Source organism: Protopterus annectens, chromosome 16.part0 (genome assembly GCF_019279795.1).
Source record: "Protopterus annectens isolate FY-2018-M chromosome 16.part0, PAN1.0, whole genome shotgun sequence".
NCBI classification, from domain to species: Eukaryota; Metazoa; Chordata; order Ceratodontiformes; family Protopteridae; genus Protopterus; species Protopterus annectens.
In genome coordinates, this window is record NC_056750.1 from 703,301,541 (window position 1) to 703,325,373 (window position 23,833).

A 23,833-nucleotide genomic window follows, 5' to 3' on the forward strand; every position below is an offset into this window, starting at 1 on the left:
TCTCCCTTATTTTGAAACTGGACAACGGTGATAAAAAGCTTTTCCACAGACTGGATTTACTCACAAGAATGAGGTTGCTTGATACAACACAGCCTGAAAACTCTGACTACCTGGGTCACAGAATTACAATAACTTTTAGGGACTTTCTTTTCTGAGGACGTGCAGCAGGTATTGGAGGCTACAACCCCTACTAGGAACTAATATGCGTAAAAGGAAAAGATTTTCTATTTGCTGCATTTACAAGAAAAATTATCCTTATGATCCTTTTAAGGCCTGGCTGCCTTTGGTTCTTGGTTATATATGTGAGTTACTGTCCTATTGCCTTTCTTATTCTTCTGTCAAACTTCATTTTTCAGCCATTTTGACTTGTCTGTTCTTGGAACCCTCTACCCTTTTACTCATCCTCAAGTCAGTCCACCTAGAAATATGTGCCTCTTCCTTGGAATCAATTTTGTACTTGAAGAATTTGCTCTTTTTTACACTGACTTGAAGTTCTTTTCATGGAAGACTGTTTTACTTATTGATCTGATTTTCAACAGAAAAGTATCCAAGTTACACGTTCCTATTCAGTCAACCCTACCTCATTTTACCAGAAGATAGGGTTTCTTTGAGAACTAATCCTTTTATGCCTAAAGTGGTCTCAGAATTTTTCTTTGAGCCAGTCTATTCATCTCCCAGTCTGTTTTCCTGTAATCAAAAAAAGAGTAAAAAAATTCTTCAGATTCTGGATGTCTACAGGCAACTGAGATACAACCTAGAAAAGCTCAGTCCTTCAGAAAAGCTGCTTAGCTGTAAGAGGAGAGGAAAGCCAGTGTCAAAGAAAACAATTTCATGATGTTTGTCTCATGCTGTTTACGGCCCACTCCACCAGGGATTTGGCTTCTTTGGTGGCTTTCTGGAAATTGTTGGACTTATTCTAGTGGCATAAACCTGGTCCTCTGTGCATACGTTTACAAAGTCTACAAACTGGATTCCTTTTCCAGGTCCAGAATAGGTTTGTTAGAACAATTCTGTAGAAGCTCCTGGATTCTTAATTTATTTTCTCCTCCTTTTTTTTTAGTTTCTAAGGCATGGCTATTTACCCAAACAGGATAGGCCACTGCAGCAATGATCTAATGTTGAACATACTGTAAGTTGTGTAGGTACTTACCATAACAGTACATGTTCTAATAGATCACTTGCAGTAGCCACCCCCTTTATCCAGCTCCTTTTATTTTTTTCTACCATTTTTCCTTTCAAAGCTATTGCCTTCCTTCTTTGGACAAGAAAGCTCTGAAGCTTCTGGCGCTCTGTCATTTATATGGAGCTCTTCTGTGCACTTTATCTTTGAAAAGCTGTCACATAGCTCAGTCTACTGCAACGGTAATCTATCAGAAAAGCTACTGTTATGTTAAGTTTACTTACACAACTGTACTTTGCGTAACATCACAGTACTTGCATGTGTGTGACACTGGCTATTAAATACAACTGTAATCATATCAATTAGTAAATTAATATTTTCACAAATGAAGTGGAGATGATTAGTAATTATCCACTAATTTAATGATAAATTACATGAGAAGTGCTGGTGTTTGAATCTCCTTTAGAGCATGACAGATTAATTTAATAGTCCCAATGCAATGAAGTGTTTTTTAGGCCTACTTTTACCAAGCGTGACTTTGCTATTTCTTCATTGTTCTTCAACTGTTTAGTTATTATACTGAAGTTGGGTGGGCAAAATTAACTATCATCTACTGAAATTGATTATCAATAAAACCATTTTCTGGATTACGACTGGATTAAATTACTGCTAATGAGATGACATGATGCCATCTCCTTCGTGTACTTGAAGTGTCTCAGTACAGATATGGAGCTAAATTGGCAACTTGATTCTCACCCTCTGCAGTTTTTTTCCAGTGGCCCACATTTCAGGTGCTCAGTTGAAGAGAAGTTATATCAAACAGCATATGGTTGTCATTGCATAGACAATCTCTGAGTGTTCAAAACACGATTCCTAAAACTTATAAATGGTTAGCATTACCATGGCTTTTTAGTGGTATACACATGCATGTGTGGCATTGGAAATGGAGATGTGAATCTAAAGAGATAGTGTTTCATAGGCAGAAGCATAAAAGGTCTAACAAGCTACCTAGATTTACGGAACTCCAAGCAGACTCAGAGATAAATAAGTGGCTTGTAGGAGTTGGCATCAAGAGACTGATTAAGTGGGTGGCATTCAATATTTTTAGTAGCATCCATCTTTTCTAAATCCCAGATGTAAAATGGGGTAGAAGTGTACATTTTTTAGGACAGCTGCTCTCTGTTAGTTGTCCCCAATATATAAATGATGGATTTGAAAAAGCATGGGTTATGGCAATTCGTTTTACTGGATTTCAGACACATTAATATAGTTAAGTCTTGGTGTTCTGAGATGTATAGGAAAAATGATTTCTTTGATTTACTGCATACAACATATTTATAAATAGTTGTACTGAAATGTCTTGTCTTAGGTCTTCCAAAGACGCTATGATGGATCTGTTGATTTTTATCGTGACTGGAACTCTTACAAAAAAGGGTTTGGTAACAAGCAAACAGAATTCTGGTTGGGAAATGACAACATTTCCAATTTAACCACATCAAGTAAAGGTATGGATTCTACCTTGTTGGATATTAAAGCTTGCGCATGTTTTAAGACTAATGTTATGAACTAATTTCTGTATTCACCGCCACTCCTGCCTATGTCAACCTTAAAACTGTAGCTCTTCCCTTTTTTAATCTGTATTGCAATGTGCTCCCAGCTTCTCAGATAATGGTATATCACATTTAGATGCCTGTGTATTAAGCAGTAATGCCCAACAGGGTGCATGTTTTTGTGGGAATAGTGCCCACCCAGTGGTGTTCTGACGCCCAGGATATATAATCCTCATTCAAGTCATCCTCATCCCCCCCCCCTTTTTAAATGGGATTGAGATGTTGTGTCAGCTATCACCATCTCTCTCTCTTCAGTACCACTCTTACACAGGTCTTCTCTCACAATCCATCTACCTCTTGCTGGATGCCCTTACTTCCTGTTTCCTTTCTGTCCATCCTAAATCTTCTCTAGATTGTATTTTGTTTATCTGCACATGTGCCTGAGCCACCATAATCTGTTTTGATCTTTTCTGCAATTGGAACTGCTTTGCCTTCTGCTCTTGTGTGGTAATCTGTCAGTCCAACAATCCTACTATCCATTTCATAGGATCATATGAGGTTACTAGGCTATTAGCCTTGAGGCCCTTATAAGCCTAGTCAAGATAGGCACTTCATCTACATCACCTCTAGCTTCAAGTTCCCTGCCTTTATTCCCCAGGTTTCTGTACCAGACAGTAGTACTGGTCACTCCACTGTTTTGTATACCATATTTCTCAGATATTTGGCATTCTTCTGTTGTATATTACCCCTGACACTGCCAGTTGGCTGCAGCCACTGTGATTCTAACTTTGACCTTACTCAGACTTCTCTTCAACCATTGCTCTCAGATACCTGAAGCCATCAACCTGACACTATTTTCCCTTCTATCATTTCCCAGCTTCTTCTGATTTTTTCCATGTTAAAACTGTCTAATATGTACTCAGGTTCATCCCATGTGTCATCAGTTTTGCGTTCCACTCCTCTTCTTTTGCTCAGTCTACTTGTAATGTCACATCTGCATACAGCATCTTTGCTGATCTGTCCCCTCCAACCGGTTTGCTAATGTAGTCCATCATCAGTATGAACAGCAGTAGGCTCACAGAGGAGGCCTGATTCACACACTCCCACTGCAAACCATCTGTGAGGCAGAACACTGTTTGTACTCGAGTCATTGGATCATTGTACATGGTGTGCACTAATTCCTACAGTGTTTCTGTGACTATGAACCACTGCCCAAGTCAACTTTCTTGGGAACCTGTTATATACTTTTGCTAAGTCTAGGAATGCTCAGTTAGACTCTTTCCTCATTTCTTGCTTCCTCTTCTCAATTATCTGTTTCACTGCAAATATTGGGATAGTTGTACTATATACCGATCTGAATCCAAACTGCTTATTTCTCATCATACTTTCTACTCTACATATTTATCACCCTCTCCAGAACTTTCATGCAATGCGACAGGAGTTTGATACTTCTGTACTGCCCACAGTAATGAAGGTCTCCTTTGTTCTTGAACACTGGCACTACTATACTTAATCTCTACTTATCTGAGACACACCCCTCCACATACTTTGAGTACCCTCTGGAGACACTTTTCCCTATCTTACCCAACATCTTTATCATATCTCCTGTGAACTCATCTCAGCCTGCTGCTTTCCCTGGCTTGAGTTTTCCTTAGTGCTACTTTTAATACTTCTATGGTGGACTCCTCTTCCATAATAAGCTGTATCCAGGTCAGCACAGTTTCTCTGGGGTTTTCTTCATACAGAAGCTGCTGGAAGTACTCCTTCCAGCTGCCTTTGATGCCCTGTGGACTGGTGAGCAGGTTACTGGCATCCCTTATCAAGGGTCGTCCTGCAACCTGGTATAGTTTTTGCCATCTGCTGACTCACTTTCCAGAAGCTGGTAGAGTCCCCCTGATGCCTTGTTCTTTGTTATTGCAACTCCTTTCTTAGCCTGTTTGCCAATAAGTCTTACTTTCTAGCCTGGTCTCTCTTTTGCATCTCCCACTTCCTGCACTCCTTTCATTTGATGCCTTCCAGGACCTCTGCATTCTACCATCAGCTTTCCTTATATACTTTATTTTCATACCTGGCTGGGCTACATATCTATTCTTCAGTCCTCACACAAAGAATGGCTGCACCTCAAAACAGCAACTATTTCTTTTTTTTTTGAGGTGTTCCCGACTGAGTCCTTGAACTGTTGCGCCATCTTTCCAGTCAACTTATAGGTCTTCAGCTTGGTATCTGTTGACCTTAGAGCCTTCTCTGACCACTGCTTGCAGCGGCCTATGGCAGCTAGTGGTTTGTACTGTAGATTGACAGTTTCACAGCGGATGACTTTGCAATCACTGGTACTACTCCACTGCCCTTTCCTTACTAGGAGAAAGTCTACCCGAGTTGCATGTAAGCCACTCTTGTATGTGATCTTGTGACAGTCTTTCTTGCTGAACCATGTGTTGTCCACCATCAAACCATTTACCAGACAGTTTAGCATGGCCCTCTTGTTTCTGCTGCCCCAACAGTATGGACCCAGGTGATCCTCATATCTGGTTCTATCTGTCCCAATATTTGCAGAGAGTTCTCCTATTTATCAACAGCAATTCAAGCCACCCTGCTTTATCTAGTAAGTTCTGCATTTGCTGTCTGAATCCACTCTATCACATCCCTACTGTGGGGCATGGGCTGAGATTATAAATACTGCCCTAGCATTATGCTGGAGTCTGAATTCTATGATTCTGTCTAATTCTGATGGTGTCTCTCACTGCCTTCTAAAACCTCTCCCTCACCACAATTCCCACAGAATTTCTAGCCTGTCCTCCTTGTGAGAAGTAATTTCTGGATCCCTAGTCAAGTAACTTTGTTGCACTGTCCTTCCATCTTGTCTCCTGTATACATAGGATGTCCAGCCTCCTATGAACATCCAAGCTTTATCCTGTCAGTGAACCTACAGTGAGTAGCAGTTCTTAGTTATGTCTGACAGGTTGATTGGCTTTATGTCCATCTTTCAGAGCTAATCCAGGTAACAGGTTTGGCAACAGGACAGCCAGTAGCTTATTGACCCAGGGATACTCTACTTCACATGAGGCACAAACTGGCCAACAGGATCCCATACACCCTTCCCACTGTCATCATGGATCCCTCACATGGGCTGGAGTGGGTTGGGTCCTCAACGCACTTGCAACTGGCAAAATATCCATACCCATTTGATGACAAAAGTCAACACACCCAAATCACCTAGAGCAATATGTTTGCACTGTTGACTGACTAGCCTGCCATGGCACTCTGTGATCTGTGTTCTCCTATCTTGAAGATACTGCATACCACAGTAGATGCCCAAATAGGTTGGTCTATATATGGTGTCCTATAAGGGAAAGAATTATAGAGTCTTTGCTGCTGCCCACAGCTCCATTCTTGGATGAGTTTGAGATGGAAACAATCAGCATGTTTTTTTCAGAAGCAGGAGGAACCCCACAGGGAGAACATGCAAACTCCAAACAGGCATCGGCCAGTAAATCAGGATCTAGCCTTGCTCTTTGTGCATGGGAGGCGAAGTCCTTAACCATTATACTAGTTTCTCTTTTTGTGCTTGAAATAGCCTATCCCATTTGAGTAAAGATTACCCTTTCCCATCACATGTTTTATAGTGTTATATTACATCCAATGAGAATTACTGGGATCATACCATAGATACTTTCAGAGGAACAGTGCATGGGATAAAGCATTTAGGTGCTGCATCTGTCCATTAGTAGTATGGGGGTAGTCCTGGGGTAAACTCCATTTCCCATCGATAGATTTAAGTTGTGCTTGAAAAAGGTCAAGGATGAACTTTGTCTTATGTGGATGACTGTTCCACAGCATCAGTATCATCTGAGAAATACACCTGCCCTTCCAAACTATTCTGTTAATGCTGAGCCTTAAATCCCTACACCACTGACTTTCTGATGTGCAGTAAATCCCTCAGTAATGGGTTTAAGGATGGCTTCTATGCCAGGCACTGGTCACCTCTTTTCAGTCTGTAGGATACCTTGTATAGTGACAGGACTTTTTATCCTTTTAGTAAAGTATTTTTGTGGGTGTTCCAGTTGTTGCAAGCACCTGGACAGATATGTACCAAAGAGGTCATTATATTCAATGACTTTCCTAATGAGGGAAGAGTAAATGAGAGAATGACATCCCTAGATCCATACACAATCCATTTGTTTAAGCTGTGCAAGGACTTTCTAACAACAGACATGCTGGTCAAAAGTTAGGTCACCACCTAAATAAGTTCCCAAGTCCAGAACTGGGTCATCTCTTAGGGGCGTAATGTCAAAGCAGTACTTCCCTGGGGTAGATAACTTCCCAAAAGGAATATTGCATTTTTGGCATTTAGGTTCAGATCTTGATTTTGATAACAGTTATTTGAGACAAATCTTGTTGTAAGATGGCCAAGTCATTTGAGGATTCAATGACTGCTTCCAAATTTCTCATTTGTGTGCATGTGCTTGAAAAGTAGCAGCAGATGCACTGCCATCATGTCTTCCAAGGCTGATTCTACAGAAGTGTAACAAACTTCTGTTGCCTTCCAGTGTTGTGGCTGCAGAACACTCTCTCATGGATGCTTGCTTAGAAGGTAAGTAATATTTTTCTTTTTAAGGCCAAACGGGAACTCAGAACCAGCACAGGGCCCCAGGCAGCTGCCAATGTCACCTTGTCCTACATCTAGCGCTTATCTGGAAACAGTACATTGTCCCAATTCACAAGGTAGGTTCCTTCTACAGATGCTAGTGATTACAGCTGGATCAAGCCCACAAGCATATTGTGCAAAACATTGGAGGGAGTCATTGAACTTCATCAGGAAGACACAAGAAATCTTCTACATGACCTAATCCAGTATATTTTTTCAGCGATAATCTTACATCTAGGGCAATGGCGTACAAGATGCATTTCTCAATGCAATTTATCTTGATGTGGGTAAAGCTTTTGACACAATACCTTTTGAGGCAATCATATAATCTCAGGAAACTAAAGATAAATTAATATATAATATCAGATCCTTAAATGCTTCATTTTCATGAACAGATAAGAGCAGAAAGTCTTTCCTCATCATTCTGTTTCATTAGTGGAGTCCCTCTTAGACAATCTTTTGTCTGTTTTTGTGTGTCAATCTTGGTCACAAAATTTATACTTTGGAGTACTACCCCTTATGCTGCTTACACTACCTCCCTTCAAATGGTACAGTAGAAATGAGCATACCTTTAAAAATACAGCATTCTTGCATTTGGCAACTTGTCCTCCCTCTCATCCAGCTTTATAACTGTTGATAGTCAGCTACTGAAACTGAAAAATAAATGGCATTGGAGTCATTGTAGATTATAACATTTCAAACTGGTACCCCCCAGAGCTGCTACTCTCTACAAAGCATATGGAATTACCCACTTGATTGTGGGGTTGATGGGGCTGGGAAGAGTATACCAGGTTAGTAGCTTACAGCACTATCAGATGGGTTAAATAATATTACACTCATCTGCCAACTACTCACACTTTGTCTGCTGCAGTTCAACAGCTGCAATGATTCCTCACAAAAAATCAAATGGCGTTACACTTGTTTTAGAGCACAAGGCTACAGTAACACTCATCTATATCATGTCACTTTCTTATGGAAGATCTATGCCCGATGTACAGTACAGAAAAGGATCCTATGTCTTTGAAACAGTTTGCTTAAAATCCCTCTGGAGGACTGAACCGAAAGACCATTTAGCGTGAGTAAAAATGAGTATGAACTGTAGTGCAAAAAGTGACAAACTTCACATCTGAAAGTCTGACATGCCTGTGAAATAAACTCTCGCTTCTCATTTAAACATGGCCCATCAATACACCCTTTCAAGAAAAAACTAAAGTACAATAGCACCCATATATTACAACATGGGACTGGGGCATAAAGCTTCTTGATGGCTAGTAGACCCAAAGCTTATTCCCCAGACCTATGGACCTATATGCCTAATCATAAGAGGCTACAAAATAAGTTAAAATTGTACATCTATCCAGGATAAACATACACCTCTCTAGATGGGTCTATATCAGAACATCAAAGTTTTAAAACTTCGAATGTTCTAATATCGACCTGTTTTGATCGAACGCTAAAAATAGCGAAGCTGCAGAACACCAAATTCTTTCCTAGGGAAAGAATTCGGTTGGCCGGTTCTGTGGCTTTGCTATTTTCAGAGCTGTGGTGGAGATTTACGGGTCGGGTTCAGGTAAGTGTGAGAGTGTGTGGTTGTTAGGATTAGGGTGCAGGTTAGGTGAGTTAGGGTTAGGGCGCAGGCTAGGTGAATTAGGTTTAGGGGCGGGTTAGGTGAGTTTGCAATAGTGATGGACCTTAGGGCTAGGGTTTGGGTTAAGGTAAGTGGATAGATAGTAGTGTATGTATAGTTTAGTGTAGGGTTAGTTGTAGGATTATAAGTGTATGTGTGTACTGATGTTTTTTAGGTGTGCTTGTGTTGTGTGTATGTGTTTCAGAATAGCTTATTAAAGCTAGCTTTAGGAAATTCGCTGTTCTGAATGTTCGATATTATGTGGTTAAGATATTTTAGGTTTGATGAAATAGAGTTCGCTATTTTCATCTTTCGATAACGTGATATAAACGCCTCTAGATAAATGGTATTCAAACCATTTCTCAAAAAGAGAGAAAAACATTATGTTGAAACAGTAAAATAAGGTATATACAGACTTTGTCTGCATTGTTTCCTTCTGAGATCTGTTTTAGAGTTTACAATATTCTTTCTACTGATTTGTATTTAGAAAGTGCTAGATGTTGATTTATGGTTGAATAGTTTAATAATAAAAGTTTTTGATTTGTTTCACAGAAAATGATATACTTGCTGGAGTAGAAGAGGGATATTTTTTTGAAGATGCTAACATGTTTTGGATGGCTGATGTAAGTCGTATGCTTGGTAAATTTTGTTTTAATCTTAAAGCTGATGGACTACGGGATACTGATTTTTCATCATTAGAAATCGTGTGTTTACACACATAAAATTAGGATTCTATTTAAAATGTGGTAGTTTTCTTGTACATTTTTAATAAGGAATTCTGTTTCCTTTCTTTGTATAGTATGGAGTCAGTCAGGACCTAAAACACAAAATATCCTCATTCCAATGCTCAGTATAATATTTCTTAAAGTGCATCCCAATGATTATATTTAGGGTTCCGATAAGACTATATGATCACCAGTGGAATTAATAGCTTCTAGAATCATTTTCCTTTAGCAACTTCTAGCAATCAACATCCCAAAGATGACGTGTATTGAATTTCCATAACTTAGTTCTAAGTGTACGGTTAATTAGGTTAAATATTAGGGTCATTATCTGAGTGAAATAGGAAATGAAATTAATTATTACATCAAAGAGAACTATCCCTGAAATGTGGTCTTTATTAATGCTGGTATATTCTAAGTATTGAGCCTACATTTTTCTGCTCTGTATAATGTACTTAGCTACTCAGTTGCTTGCACAAATATCGTGCATGCATGTGGCTCTAACTAAACTGTGCAAAAAGAGGCAGCTGTCCTGGTTGCAAAGTGTTAGGGTGTAAAGTTGGCCATAGCAATGGGATTAAGTGTAGCATTCATTTATTACTGAAATTTCAGCATTATTGGTAACCTGACATCAATACAGTTAAACAGCCTCGGCTATCAATGAAGCTAAATTTGAGGCTAAAAAGATTGACCATTAGTATGAGAAACAGACTGCTGTAGAATATTCTGTATCCAGAAGTTCTTAGCAAGAAATTAAAGAATTGTACAAAAACTTTTTTGCTTTATCATTTATTGTTTAGCGTATTTCTTTGTGGTTTGAAATGACTTTCATAGTTAAACCAAATAAACATGAGGTATGTTGTTGCAAGTCTCCGATTCACATACCCCTTTAAAATAATTGAAGTTTGCTCTTTTCTACATGGACTGACTCCGCAGAAATTTACTGAAACTGTATTTCAGCCCAAGTCCTATTTATTTAATATAAACTTTGATACCACAGAAAACTGACTATCCCTAAATCAAACAGACATTTTTTCAGAAAATATCTAAACAGCATGCCTTAACCGAATCAGTTGTTCAGTCATATAAGACATACCTTGGTGAAGCAGTTGTTTTTTAAAAGAAGCTCCTGTAGTGAAGCAACAATTTCCCTAAAGATTCATTAAACAGCTGATCTTCTCCATCATAAATATTTAATGACCCTGCTGATCTTCCTTATTGCAGCCTCCATAGTGATACAGCAAATCCTCCTTATAGTACTTATGTCTCTAATGGACACAGGCAACCTGTAAATGGTTCATCTCCCAGACCCCTGCACGTAAATATTTCTTCTCCCAAACCCCTGCTTACACTCAAGAGTATTAGAACTTGTCAGATATGTGATGCATGCCTAGGCTTAAAACGGCCCTTGCAATCGTTAGCCTTTTAAACACCTATGAGCCTATAGGAAATAAACATTCTTAGATGCAAAATATTTGGTCTTCATAAATATGCAAAAGCAACTTTTACAGAAGGAACCAAGAAAATAACATGGGGGAAAATGTCTAATGAACTTGAACAGGTGGGTGAATATAAACTGGAAATAGATGAAGGGTCAGCAATAAAGCATGAACAAATGGGAACAAAGCTTAGTAAGGAATATTTTAGAAGGCAAAAAGATAACATTGAAAACAGCCTTAACATCTAGGAATGAAGCTCATGCTACATATCAGCTTGTTCTTACTGTTACAACACAGCATTAGATCATTTGGATAAGAAAAATGCTTCATGCTTATCAAATGATATATAAAATCAATGTATGCCAAGATTATATATCACTCTTCAGAAGGAAATGGGAGGCCCATATGTGTTGTATTTTTGCAGTCATTGGACTAAATACATATTTGTATCAGACTGACAGTGAACGTTAAATCATGACGACATATTCAAGATGCCATCTTAGATTCGTTTAGCAGAAGCATATCAAAAAGAAGTGGGAATGGAAATCAAAGAATAGACAAGAATCTGGCAGCAACAGAAACTGCTAAAAAACAGAGTATAAAAAAAAGGACCAGAAAACAATGGAATGCACATAATTATAGTTACAAGTACAAATAACTCTTAGAATAACCACCTTATGATCAAGGTGGTTGGGTTCCAATCAAGTCATCAATTAGAGCTTCTGGGATAATAGACAGCTTTTCACGAAGGCTTTTACCAGCAGTGGAGTTTTCATCTTTCTCCACTTTTAGCACTGTTGATTGACCTCAGTTGATATTAACATTCAGAGGGTGCATGGGATGTTATCCCATGTGGACATAAAAGGTTTGATGGAACCAGTTTCGATAAACAGCTCTCAATTTATGCGCATTGGTGAGTCAACATAACTCTGAACGGTTAATGATAGGTAAATTTAAACCGAAAGATGAAAGGGTAATAATGGCTGCTCATGACAGCAGGCTATATGCACATTGGTTTACAAAGTCAATAGAAAAGCTAAAAGAAACAAACAAATGCAGGTTCTTGTAGTACAGAACAGGAAGCAGATGCACATGTCATTGTTGGTTGCAATACACTCCTGACTGAGGGTCTGTATGTTTAAAGGGACAATAATGTGGCAAGACTGTTGCATCAGGAATTGTTCAAACAGTACAATATACAAGTGGCTGAGAAGCACTAGAGACTTAACACTGCCTGCAACAGTACCTTTCAGTCTGGCAGTTATATTGTACACAATTGCATTGCATACTTAACAGTTTACTCCTCCAGGTATTTTATGCCAGTATTACAAATTGCTAATTTTCTTTTTTGTTGCATCTTCATCTCTATCATTTGACTTTTTTTATATTTGTTTGACCATTTGTTACTGTCTTACTCTGTGTAAGCCACAGCTGTGTTGCAGCAGTGGTTCTCACCATCAAACAATCATCTCATACTGAGGTCCTCAGTAGTCACTAGATTTTCCTATCTGTAGGGTAACATTAGTCATCTAGCAGGTGGTGACCTGGAAAGTTCTGTAGTCACCTATGGTGATCTATCACTGGTTACTAGAAGGGAGTGCAGGCTCTCAATTAGGAGGTAGCACTGGTGGATCATGGTGTGCAACACAAAAGTTGGAGGATGTGGTGACAATGGTGGCAGACTGGTGGCTTGATTTCCATATTGTCCACCTGTAATACATCTCTGCATTACTGACAGTTCCACTACTGTTCTGCCTATTTGGCCACCAGTAGCTTGGACCAGGAAAGAGAACAGTCAGAGTTTGAATTCTGGCTGGGTGTAGTACTGAAGTGTGATCTGCCACCCCACCTTATGCTCAGTGATGGTGGTCTTCCTTGGTTTCACTTCCATCCACAGTATGTGATCCTATCTTTCCAATACTTTCTAGGTCTCTCCTTTGTTCCAGAAAAGGGGTGGTATCTGTATTGCATACGATTCTCTCCAGCAGGTCCTATTTCTATCCCAAACAAGATTTAAGTCTTTAGAATGGGTAATTTCTGGTGCACTTTGTTTTGTAAATATGCTGGAGGTCCACCAAGGTGGGATCTGACAATGCCTTGTATGGCAGATACAGATTTCTCCTCAACAGTCTGCAGGAGACAGAATACAGGAATAGGGCCTTAAGGCAGTCTGCGAAAGATGTATAACTTATGCCCTGCATTCTTTTGAGGAACCTCTGCAGACATTCTACTTGTTGGAAGAGGCTGGTTAGGTACATACCAAAGCGGGCATTGTACTCAATGAGAGGTCTGATGAATGCCGAATGCTGAATACAGTGGAACAATGACCTTTTTGGACCTAGATGCCATACCTTTGTTTATAAGTTGCACAACACAGAATGACTTCCTTCAGCACTGTAGACATATGGTCAAAAGCTATATTACTGTCTGTGAGCATGTCCCCAAGTTCCTAACTACTGGGTAATCTCTAGGGGGTGTGTTGTCAATATGATAGTATCCTTTGAGAAGTCATCCACCCCTGGTAACTAGTATGCATTTCTTGGCATTAAATTTTAGTCCATGCCTGTGACGCCAGTCAGTCTTCTTAGAAAAAAATTGCAGTGGGAGATTCCATGACTGCTAATTTGCAGTCATCTGCACATTTAATCAGCAAGAGGCCTTTGACATTGGCCCTGACTTCAGAGAAGTAAATGCCGAAAAGGAATGGTCCCCAAGAGACTTCAGTGACTGGCCTTTTTGTAGAAGTGGACTCTCCAGCTCTAAACTTCCTGGGTCTTGTCTGCAAGCCAGCTGGCTATCCACAGGTGACATAAGGGTTTATACTCAAGCTCTTGAGTTTGTCAAATGTTCGAGTGAGGTATTGTCTAGGTCAAGGTTGGCAACATGAACTGTTTTGCCCTCATCCTTTGCTTTGGTGACCTTCTCAAGGTTATCCTCCATGTTAAGAAGGCATGACCTGCCCTTGATGAAACCAGTTTGTGTTGGGTCCAGTATCTATAGGTTTGTCATAATTCATTCCCAAAATAATTCTTTCCATGGCTTTGCATAGGATACTAACAAGACTTATTGGGTCCATAGTTTCCAGCATTTGTAGATGGCCCACCTTTGTGATGACAGTTGCTGTTCTCCACCAGGGTGGCTTTTTTTTTTTTTTAGTTCTGCACTGTGGTGCTGCGGTAGGGTTGTCGCCTCACAGTAAGATGCTGTCCAGTTCGATTCTCAGCTAAAGCATCTTCTGCGTGGAGACATGAGTGAATGGGTGTACCTTCGTTGAAGGTTGTGCATCAGGGCTGGTAACTCTGCACGTAAAAATCAACTACCAATCATTAGCGGACCGGAGTTCCACTGTGGCGACCCCTAACTGGGAAAAACCAAAAGATGCAACAACAACAACTTCTTGTTAGATTCTCAGCTTGTGCGTCTTTTGTGTGGAGACATGCGTAAGTGAGCGTACCATTGTTGAAGGTTGTGTGTCAGGGCTGGCAACTTGGCACATAAAAATATACTACCAATCATTAGTGGACCGGAGTTCCGCTGTGGTGACCCCTAACCGGGAAAAGCCAAAAGACACCACCACCACCACCTCTTTCTGATGGGTGCAGCTGCCCCTATGCAGCTATTAACATGATTGCACAGGGTTTCTGTGAACAGTTCAGATTATGCAGCAGTGTTCTCAGGGATTATGGGGGCTTTAAAGTTTGCCAGGTTATCAATAAATAGTAGGAAGCTAGCCTTAGAGTAGTTCCTGAACATTTCAGGGTTAGCTGGCATTCCAGTTTTTTTTTTTTTTTTTTTTTTTTTTAAACTTCAAAGAAACCATTTTGTGGTCTTACCTTATCAGAGAAGACATTAGACTAGGGGGTATGCAGCAAACTCCCATATTAATGAGGACCAGATACAGTATGACTTGTCCAAGGAGTTTGTGTTTACAAAATCCAAAAATCTGTGCCTAAATATTTGGTGTCGTGATGACCAGTTAACAGTAGGGTATTTAAAGTCACCCATGGATATGGTATTTGGTTGGATGGCGAGTGTTTCCAATACATTTAAAAACATATTATGGATCTCCTGGGTCATACAGGGGGGCATATAGCTTGCACAGAAGTGGTATGAGACTACCTATGGTGATTTGAATGTGGAAAAGCTCAAGTGCATTGTCCAGTTTGGCCTGCCTTGAGGTATATATATTTTTGATGTAAAATCAAGGCACCTCCAACTTTAGTCCCCATCTGTGTAGTAGCTGGTATAGATGTGTGGAAGGCATTATAGCCTTGCACTGCTGGTGTGTTGTCCATTGTTTTAAACCATGTCTCAGTGACTGCACAGACAGCATTCTCTGAAGTGAGGAGAGCTTGTAGTGAGTGGAGTTTTAGACTCTGACCATTGAACAGTAACACCTTTAGAGTTTCTTGGTTTTGATTTGTTATGCTGGAAGTACTTTTAGTTTGTCATTGCCTAAAAAAAGTCATTATGGAGGAGGACAATGTTTTAGCTAATACTCAAATGCCTTGAGGGGACAGGTACAGACCATCCCTGGCAATACAGCATGGTCCGTTGACCATCTCCTTGCATGCTGACAAATATTGCACCATACTGGAATGACACCAGAAACTAAGCCAATTCTAAAAAGTCAGTCATCTTCTGTTCTTATTGTGGCTGCAGCCTTGGAGAAGGTAAAATGCTGCTCAATGCTATGCTCATACCAGCCTAGGACACATTCTTAGAGCTCTGTGATCTTGCTCAATATAGTGCAGGGATATACCTTTGTTACTTTTAACTTGTCTGTGTCACATTTCTATTTTCATGTTTTCCTTTTCTGTTTTATACTTAATGGTTTAAGCTACCACCTATGTAATATCCTTTCCTGGATAGTCACATTTCTGTCATGATTCTTGCTTCACTAGACATCTTTCATGTGCTATCTTGTTTTCCTCTTTCAGATTTCATCCTTTGTTTTCTTTACCACTTTTTCTAGGTTTACTCATCTGTTTCACTTATTGTTCCTTCTCTAGGTCCTTGTATATCATTTTGTCTATACATTGTCTCTTTCCATCAGCTTCACTTTTGAAACCTGTTTCCTTGTTTTTCTTTTGCTATAATTTCAGCATTCCTCTTATTCAACCACTATCTTTATACCCGCTTTCATATTTTTTCTATTCCTCCCCTTTTGGTTCATTTCTAGCACTTGATTCAGCTTGAACCCAGTTTAGTTCGCACACGTCTCATCTTTCTCTCCATATGTTCCCGTACTATATTAATTCTTTGATTCCCATGTTGTCCTGCATCACTCCTTGTAGTTCTACCCGATTCAGTGCTGCTTTTATCTTTTCCTTACTACATTCTTTGTTTAGTATCTTGTCCTTCCCTCCTTTGCCTCTTAACTCCTCCTTGTACCCTTCTTCCTCTTATTCATGAAAGCATATGCACTGACATACCTTTCAAAGTCTAGGACTCCTAATTCTCTCTGAATTTACCTTTGTTGATTCTGGCCTACCCTATGAAATTTTCATTTTTTTGGGATCTAATTGTTTTTGCTTTTACTGTACAAGTTAAGTATCCCCTAATTTTACAGTTTATGCCTAGGTATTTTACCTTATATGTTATGGGTATGTCGACTAAAGGGAAGTATGCTGTATTATGGTTCATGGGGTTTAGAGGGAAGATTGAGGATTTTTTGGGGTTCATATTATAATTTGCAACTGTAGAGAATTGTTCTTTTGAGGAAAGTATTTTTGGTAAGTCTGTATTAGGGAGTTCGAAGTATAAGTTTAGGTAGTCAGCAAAAGCTGACAATTTTACTATTGTGTTATATACCTTTGGGAAATGGTGGTATGTGTTTTGGGAGATATGGAGTAGTAGCGGTTCTAGATAAATATTGAAAAGGAACGGAGATAGTGGGCAACCCTGACGAGTTCCATTTGTGATTTTAATAGGTTTAGAATACCCCTTGTTCATGCTTAGCATGGCTGTGGCATTGTTATAAATCATCTTGATGGCTGTTACAAATGAAGTGGGGAAGTTTAAGTGTGACATTGTTGAGAAAATAAAATCTTGGTCCACATTATCAAAGGCTATTGAGGTGTCTACTGTAAGAGCGTATCTTGGATAATTATCTTTAGTTTAGAGAAATTAAGATGTCTAACCGGTATTATTGCTTAGTTGTCTTTTTTTCATGAAGCCCATTTGTTCTGGGGAAATAATTTTATCCAAGATTTTAGTAATCTATTAGCTAACATTGAAGACAGTATCTTTATGTCTAGATTTATAAGGGTGATGGGCCTGAAATTTGTGGGATTCAGCTTGTCTGCATTAGGTTTTGGTATTAAAATTGTCTTTGAATTATTTAAGTATTTGTCTTTAAAGCCATTTTCTATAATAAAGTTGTATAGTCTTAGCAGTATTGGAGCTAGTATATTGCTGAGTTTTTTTATAGAACATGGCTGTAAATCTGTCAGGGCCTGGGGATTTGTTAACTTAGTTTTTTGATTTTTATTTCACTGATTGATAAGGGACTGTTCAGAAGGTTATATTATTCTACAGAGTTTTGGAAATTTTAAATTAAGGAATTTCTCTTGATTAGGTAAATGTTTCTGCTTTTCAAGATAAGGTAGAAATGTTAACAGTTCACCATCTGAGATTCCATATATGCAAATTCTCGGAGCTCAGTGAATTTTCTCACAAAAATGGAATCCATCCATCATTTACCTCATGTTGTGGTACCACTGCATTGCTGTATATTATAAAGTGGGTCTGATCACTAAACCGTTTGCATCAAAATCATGACATTAAGTACATCTGTACTTCAAGTCTAGTAAACCTTTAATAAGACTTCTAGCATTATATATGTAAACTTTAGCTTCAGGCTGGTTGCTACTCAGCCATTTATCTGCCTGGGAGGCACTAAAATATAACTATTTTTATCACTGAGTTACTTAATTTGTACCCTTTGTACCAGAGATACAGTCTGTGTTCCAAACAAGTTATTTTTGCCTTTCTCTCCTGCACAAGTAAACTTACATCTTGCCACCAAACTCTCACCTAAACAGGCCATTAAATTGACTAGCTTGTTACCACTTCATAAAAATCGTGCGAAGGATTATCTGTAATGCTGATGAGTAAAGCCATTTATTTACGCAAAGCATAACTTTTGTAATGACAGAAATAAATGTTTAATTTTGAATCTTGCTTAAGAAATCAGTATGCAACATACCTTATTGCTTGAGAGTTCATGGAAACAAATCTATTTTCTTATATAAATTACTTCTTCGTAGTATATTCCAATATCCATAATTATAGAATCTCCTAAAACCAAGATTTACCTAGTCAAATTTTATTTATATGGATTTGTTTTCCAGGATAGTGCACTGAGTGCCAATTTCCAGGAGGCCTGGGGAGAATGCTCCACATATTGCATATACATTGATGAGATAAAGTTACATAATGACTCTTAACAGATAAAAGTTACTAATAAACATACAAAATACAAAAACAATGATTTACATCCAGGTACAATATATTCATGTTGATATACATTTAGAATTGGGCTTTCTTTTCTTAAATCTCACCTTGTAGGTGAGGATGCATAAAACGGAGAGGGAGAAGAGTTAAGACAGATATTTCAAAGTGTTAAAGTTGTTAGAAGAGGTTTGTAGTTTCATGTAATGCTGGAAGAATTATTTGAGCATGTAGAGCCATAATTTAGAGAGGTATTCTTGCAGAGACTTCTTGAAAATAGTGTGGCTAGAAATGGTTCTGATTGTCATGAGTAAGGACGTCCACACTTTGGCTACAGCAATGGAGTAAAGAGCTCAGTCCAGCTGTAAGGTTGGGTAATTCCACCTTTAGAAGACATTTATTTTCTGATCTGAGGTATCTAGTGGAGTTGTACGAGGACATTAGTGAGGCTAGGGATGGGTAATCTTCTGGTTTAGTTATGATTTTATGTGCATGATGAGTTGGAGGTAAGTTAGGAAGTGAGGTAATTCAAGCCAACTGAATTTTTGAAGGGATATACAGTGATGAGAGGTATGTGTATCATTGTTGGCAGAGTTTGTTTTTGCAGAGAGTTGAATGCTGTGTGTGTGGGGGGGGGCACCATATGGCAGAGATGGTAAAAGAAAGGAGGATGCTAGGGTTTTTTGGCTTAGTGGCTGAGGTAAGTTATGTGTCTGTAAATCAGGCAACTTTTGGTGGGTCTTTCTGATGTTTAGGATATGAAGGTCAAAGGAGAGATTTTCATCTATAGTAACTTCAAGGAGTTTAGTGTGGGGCATTACTCTGATGACAGTGCTATTCTGAGACTGAATAGTAAATTCTGATCTGTTTATGGGGTGGATCTTTTAGGGGTGAATAGAAGGAGATTGATTTTGTTAGCATTTAGGGCTAGGTGATTGTTCATCCATTTTTTTTTTGATAACAGGGTGATTTGAGTTAGTTTTTGTAGTTCACTGGTGGAGTAGGCAGAGCAGATAATGGTGGAATCATCTGCGTATTGAAGTGATGTTTGGGACAGGGAGGAGTGGAATTCATTAACAAATATGCTGAAAAGCAGGGGCCTAAGTATACAGCCTTGAGGAACTCCTGTTGATATTGAGAGATAAGGTGAGAAGTACTGGTCCCATTTTACTTGTCTATTTGCAAGGTAGTTAGAGAACCAATCTAAGGTGGGGGAGTGAGATTCCTAGGTTAGATAGTTTAGCGAGTAGTAGGGGATGTGAGATGGTATCAAATGCCTTTGACAGGTCGAGGAATAAAGAGGACACCATTTTTACCTGCATCTCTTGCACGGTTTACAGTGTCTAAGTATGATATAAAGGCAGTAGTGGTACTGAGTCCATGCCTGAAACCATGCTGGGTGGGGGGGGACAAGATTTTGTCTAGGAGGTGCTTTAGGAGTTGATTGTGGATACATTTTTCAAGAATTTTGGCTAGAGGGGAAAGCATTGCTATGGGTCAGAAATTGATTAAATCTACGTTTTGGCCACCTTTATGTAGTAGGAGAATATATGCTTTTTTCCAAATAGTGGGTACTTGCTGTTCTTCGAGACATCTATTGATAAGTATGCAAACTGGATAAGCTGTAGACTTTGCTGACATCAGTAGGTATGTTGGGGATAGATTATCAGGTGCATTAGTACATGGTTTGAGATTAAAGAGTAGTTTCAATATAGTTTAGGTAGGGATGGGGACAAGGTGAAGTTTGATGTGGAGTTTATATTTGGCGAGTGAGCTGTGATATTTGAAGGAAGTTTACTGTACGTTTAGCAATGGAGTCTATAAAATGTGAGATGAATATTGTGGTTATTTCTGTGGGGGGATTTGTCTGGGTCAGGACAGGGGTGATTGGATCCTGCGTTAAGTAGGGTTGAGATTTTATTCCAGAATTTCTTAGCGTTTTGTTTATAGCATTTTTGGTTACAGAGAATTGTTTTGTCTTTTACTACTGCACCTTTTGCTTGATTACAAAGTTGTTTGAATTGTAAGAGGTAGTGGGGGTCTTTGCTTTTTTTTTTTTTTTTTGCCAAAGCTTCCAACATTTGTCTCTTTTAGACATCAGTTGTTTTGTGGGAAGAGTAAGTCAAGGTAGCATTGTTTTTAACTCTTTTTTGCTGTATGGGGGCTAGACTGTTTAGGATATCTAATAAGGTTGAATTAAAGAATTCAACAGCTTCATATAGTGAGAGGACTGAGAATGCTCCAGTTTACTTGTGCCAGTGTGTCATTTAGAGTTGTTTGGTCGAAACTGGAGATATTTCTAGTTAGTCTGTAATGGTGATGGCTGGGGGCTAGGGTGGATTTATGTACTATGTATGCTGGGAGGTGATCACATATGGTTTGAGGAAGAGTCCCTGTTGACTCAAATGCTGCTAAGGTACATCTTTTGGGGTGCAGCGGAGGGGAGGGAAGGCAGTGTGGCATTACATCATTACTGGGTCCATTCATTATAGCAGAGAACAGAGTTGGGTGATTTTCATCCTCTGCTATATGTATACAATCCCCCACTGCATTCTCTGTGTTGACCATGCAGAGTATGCTGTCTTCACTCCCTTTGGAGTCTTCAGCTGTATTGGTTTTCTTTTTTTCCCCATTTTATAAAGACATGCGTCTGAAGCATTTCAACCCGGGCCTATGCTGAAAACTGGCTCATTCCAAGTCGGACTTCCCTGGTAAACAAATGTTAAATAAAATAATATTGAAAGCCATGGCAATTCTGTTTTCTACAAGTAAGTAAGTTCATTGTCATCTTGGTCCTAATTTTCAGAGGGCTACATATGTTGTTGAATTCCACCAAACTGACCTTCAAGAAGACATCATAAAATGGTCTTTAAAATTCAGGCCAGTCCACAGACTCCAAACAATACCTGAGACAAGCAACAAGATATGAAGCCACACAAGCCATGTGTGTGCATATGCTGGATTAGACATTGAAATACCATATTTCATGCTGAAGTATGCTTAATTGCTAGCAATGTCAAGTACACTTTGACAGCAGCACAAGTGTTTTAGAGACGGAGTGCTATGGGAATAACTGACTGCCATGCTGAATGATCCATGTACATGTATTAAGCAGACAGCTGTGATACAGAAATATGAAATATCTTAACAGTGATTTAGGCTGCTGTGAAGATTTTATTACCTATAAAGTGAGATTATCCAAGTAAAATTAATCAATGCATTGTAAGATGTCTCCTTTGTGCAAAGGAATTAAGTGTGAGTATGACAAAACTTTGGTTTGACTCAAGATCTGGGTAGGGGATAATCTGGTGAATTGTGTGTGTGAAAGTCACTAACTAGCATATCAACTCTCCTGCTTATTCTGCAGGCATGACCGGTTGCATAGAGGAGACTGGAAAAATGCATCAATGAATGCTACTCCAGTCATAGGCATGGACTGCCTTGCAACATCATGCATTGTTGACATTTATGGAAGTGTAGGTGAAATGGGCCTTGCTTTGCAGTTCATCCATTGCACAGCAGATGGTAGGTACTGCGGGACAGTAAGAATAGTGAACAAGCATAAAACACTGTGGCTGTCTGAACGAAGTCTTTGAATACACAGGGAACAGAACGTTAGAGGAATGGTGGAAAAAAATTAAAAAATAAATTAATGTTTATTAAACATATTAATCAGACGCCTCTTAGCTGTGAAGGAAGATAATGACATAAGAGATATTAAAGGGCACAAAACAGCATTATTAAAGACTAAATTAGCAGACAGATGTAAAAGTTCAGCCGTCTGAAGTAATTTGTTATAAAACACAGCATTATAAATTTGATTTTTTGCAGGAACATTTGAATTAAGGGTTGACCTTCAAGACTTTGACTATAACATATACTTTGCAAAATACAAGACATTCAGGATTACTGGAGAAGATGACAAGTACAAACTTCATCTGGGAAACTTTGTGGAAGGAAATGCAGGTATGCAGTTTTTTTATTTTTGTGGAAGGAAATGGATGTATGCTGTTATTTTTTGTTAAGTAGTTTTGTACTGATTTGTTTACATGCTGATCAACAAAAATGCATACAAGTATTACATGGTCAGACTGCTGATTCAGAGCATGGGGAAACTCCAATATCTACTTTTATGCACATATTCAAATATATGTTACTTATTTTTTTGTTCCATTTATTTTAATAGCTATACAGAAGAACTAATCCAAGATGACTCCTGTTTAGCCTGTCTTAAGCAGTGTCAAATCAGTGCACTGAAAGCATGTTTCATTTTGAAATACAGGACAGATATAGCATGGAGGTTTGGGACTACAGGACAGATATAGCATGGAGGTTTGGGACTACAGACATTTAGCAAAAGTAAAATACATGTCATAAAGCAAAGGCTCAGTCACAAAATATGAAGGTATGGCAATCTAAACAAGTCTGAGTTAGTTTTTTTTTTGGTGTTTTATACAAAACATTAGTAAGAAATTAAACAGAAAACAGACATGGCAGCAATAACACAAAACATAAGTTACAATTATTCCAAATCAAAAAAATCATTTTCAGAAAGACAAGTCTTGAGTGCTTGCCTGAAACCAGTCAGTGATGGGCTCTCCTACAGCCATCTTGCTAGTAAGATTCATAGGTGAGCGTCTTGGTAGAAAAAGGTACATTAAACCAAGGTCTCAAGGTTAACACATGGAAACACAAGCAGCTCCTGAGAGGCAAAGCATGAAACCCATGTAAGACAATAGGGTACAACTATGACCTTAAGGTAACACAAACCCAGGTCACGAATAGACAAATTTGCTTTAGGATCTTATAGCTGATTGTGTACTAAACAGGAAGACAGTGAAGGCTACACAGAACTTGTATAATATGCTGGTGACAGAATGTAGCCAACATTTAATTTGTCTAAGTAGTATTGCTTACAACCACAAAAGTTAAGTCTAGAACATCACTGGATTGATAACATACTGATGTTAATCATTTTCATCCCTCATACAGTAGCCTTAACTGTATTAGTTATATCCTGCCAAGGATATAACAGGCACTTTTCACATATGCCAACTGTCATGCAGTTCGAGCTGAACTGACAAAAAGATAAGCTTGGGTGTGCAGCCCTTCAGAGCTTTACTGCTGTCAGAGTATGCTCTTCTGGAGCTTTCAAGGACAGTCAGTTGTGCTTTCTTTTGCTGGGCATGTGAGTTCCCTTTGGAGGGAACAAATTTCCATTTTCTTAATTTTTTTGATGTATAAAGTTCCTGTGTCTTTAAATTTTTATACACTA

At 38.8% G+C, this 23,833-nt stretch overlaps 1 protein-coding gene across 1 annotated transcript in view; it reads left to right on the top strand.

Moving 5' to 3' along the window:
* LOC122790308 (ficolin-1-like) overlaps window positions 1-23,833 on the top strand; it is a 137,933-nt gene that overhangs the window by 87,444 nt on the left and 26,656 nt on the right. The window contains exons 7-8 of the mRNA XM_044057826.1: window positions 2,490-2,625; window positions 22,390-22,524. Coding sequence (XP_043913761.1) covers window positions 2,490-2,625; window positions 22,390-22,524 — 271 coding nt within the window. The remainder of the gene's footprint in view (window positions 1-2,489; window positions 2,626-22,389; window positions 22,525-23,833) is intronic.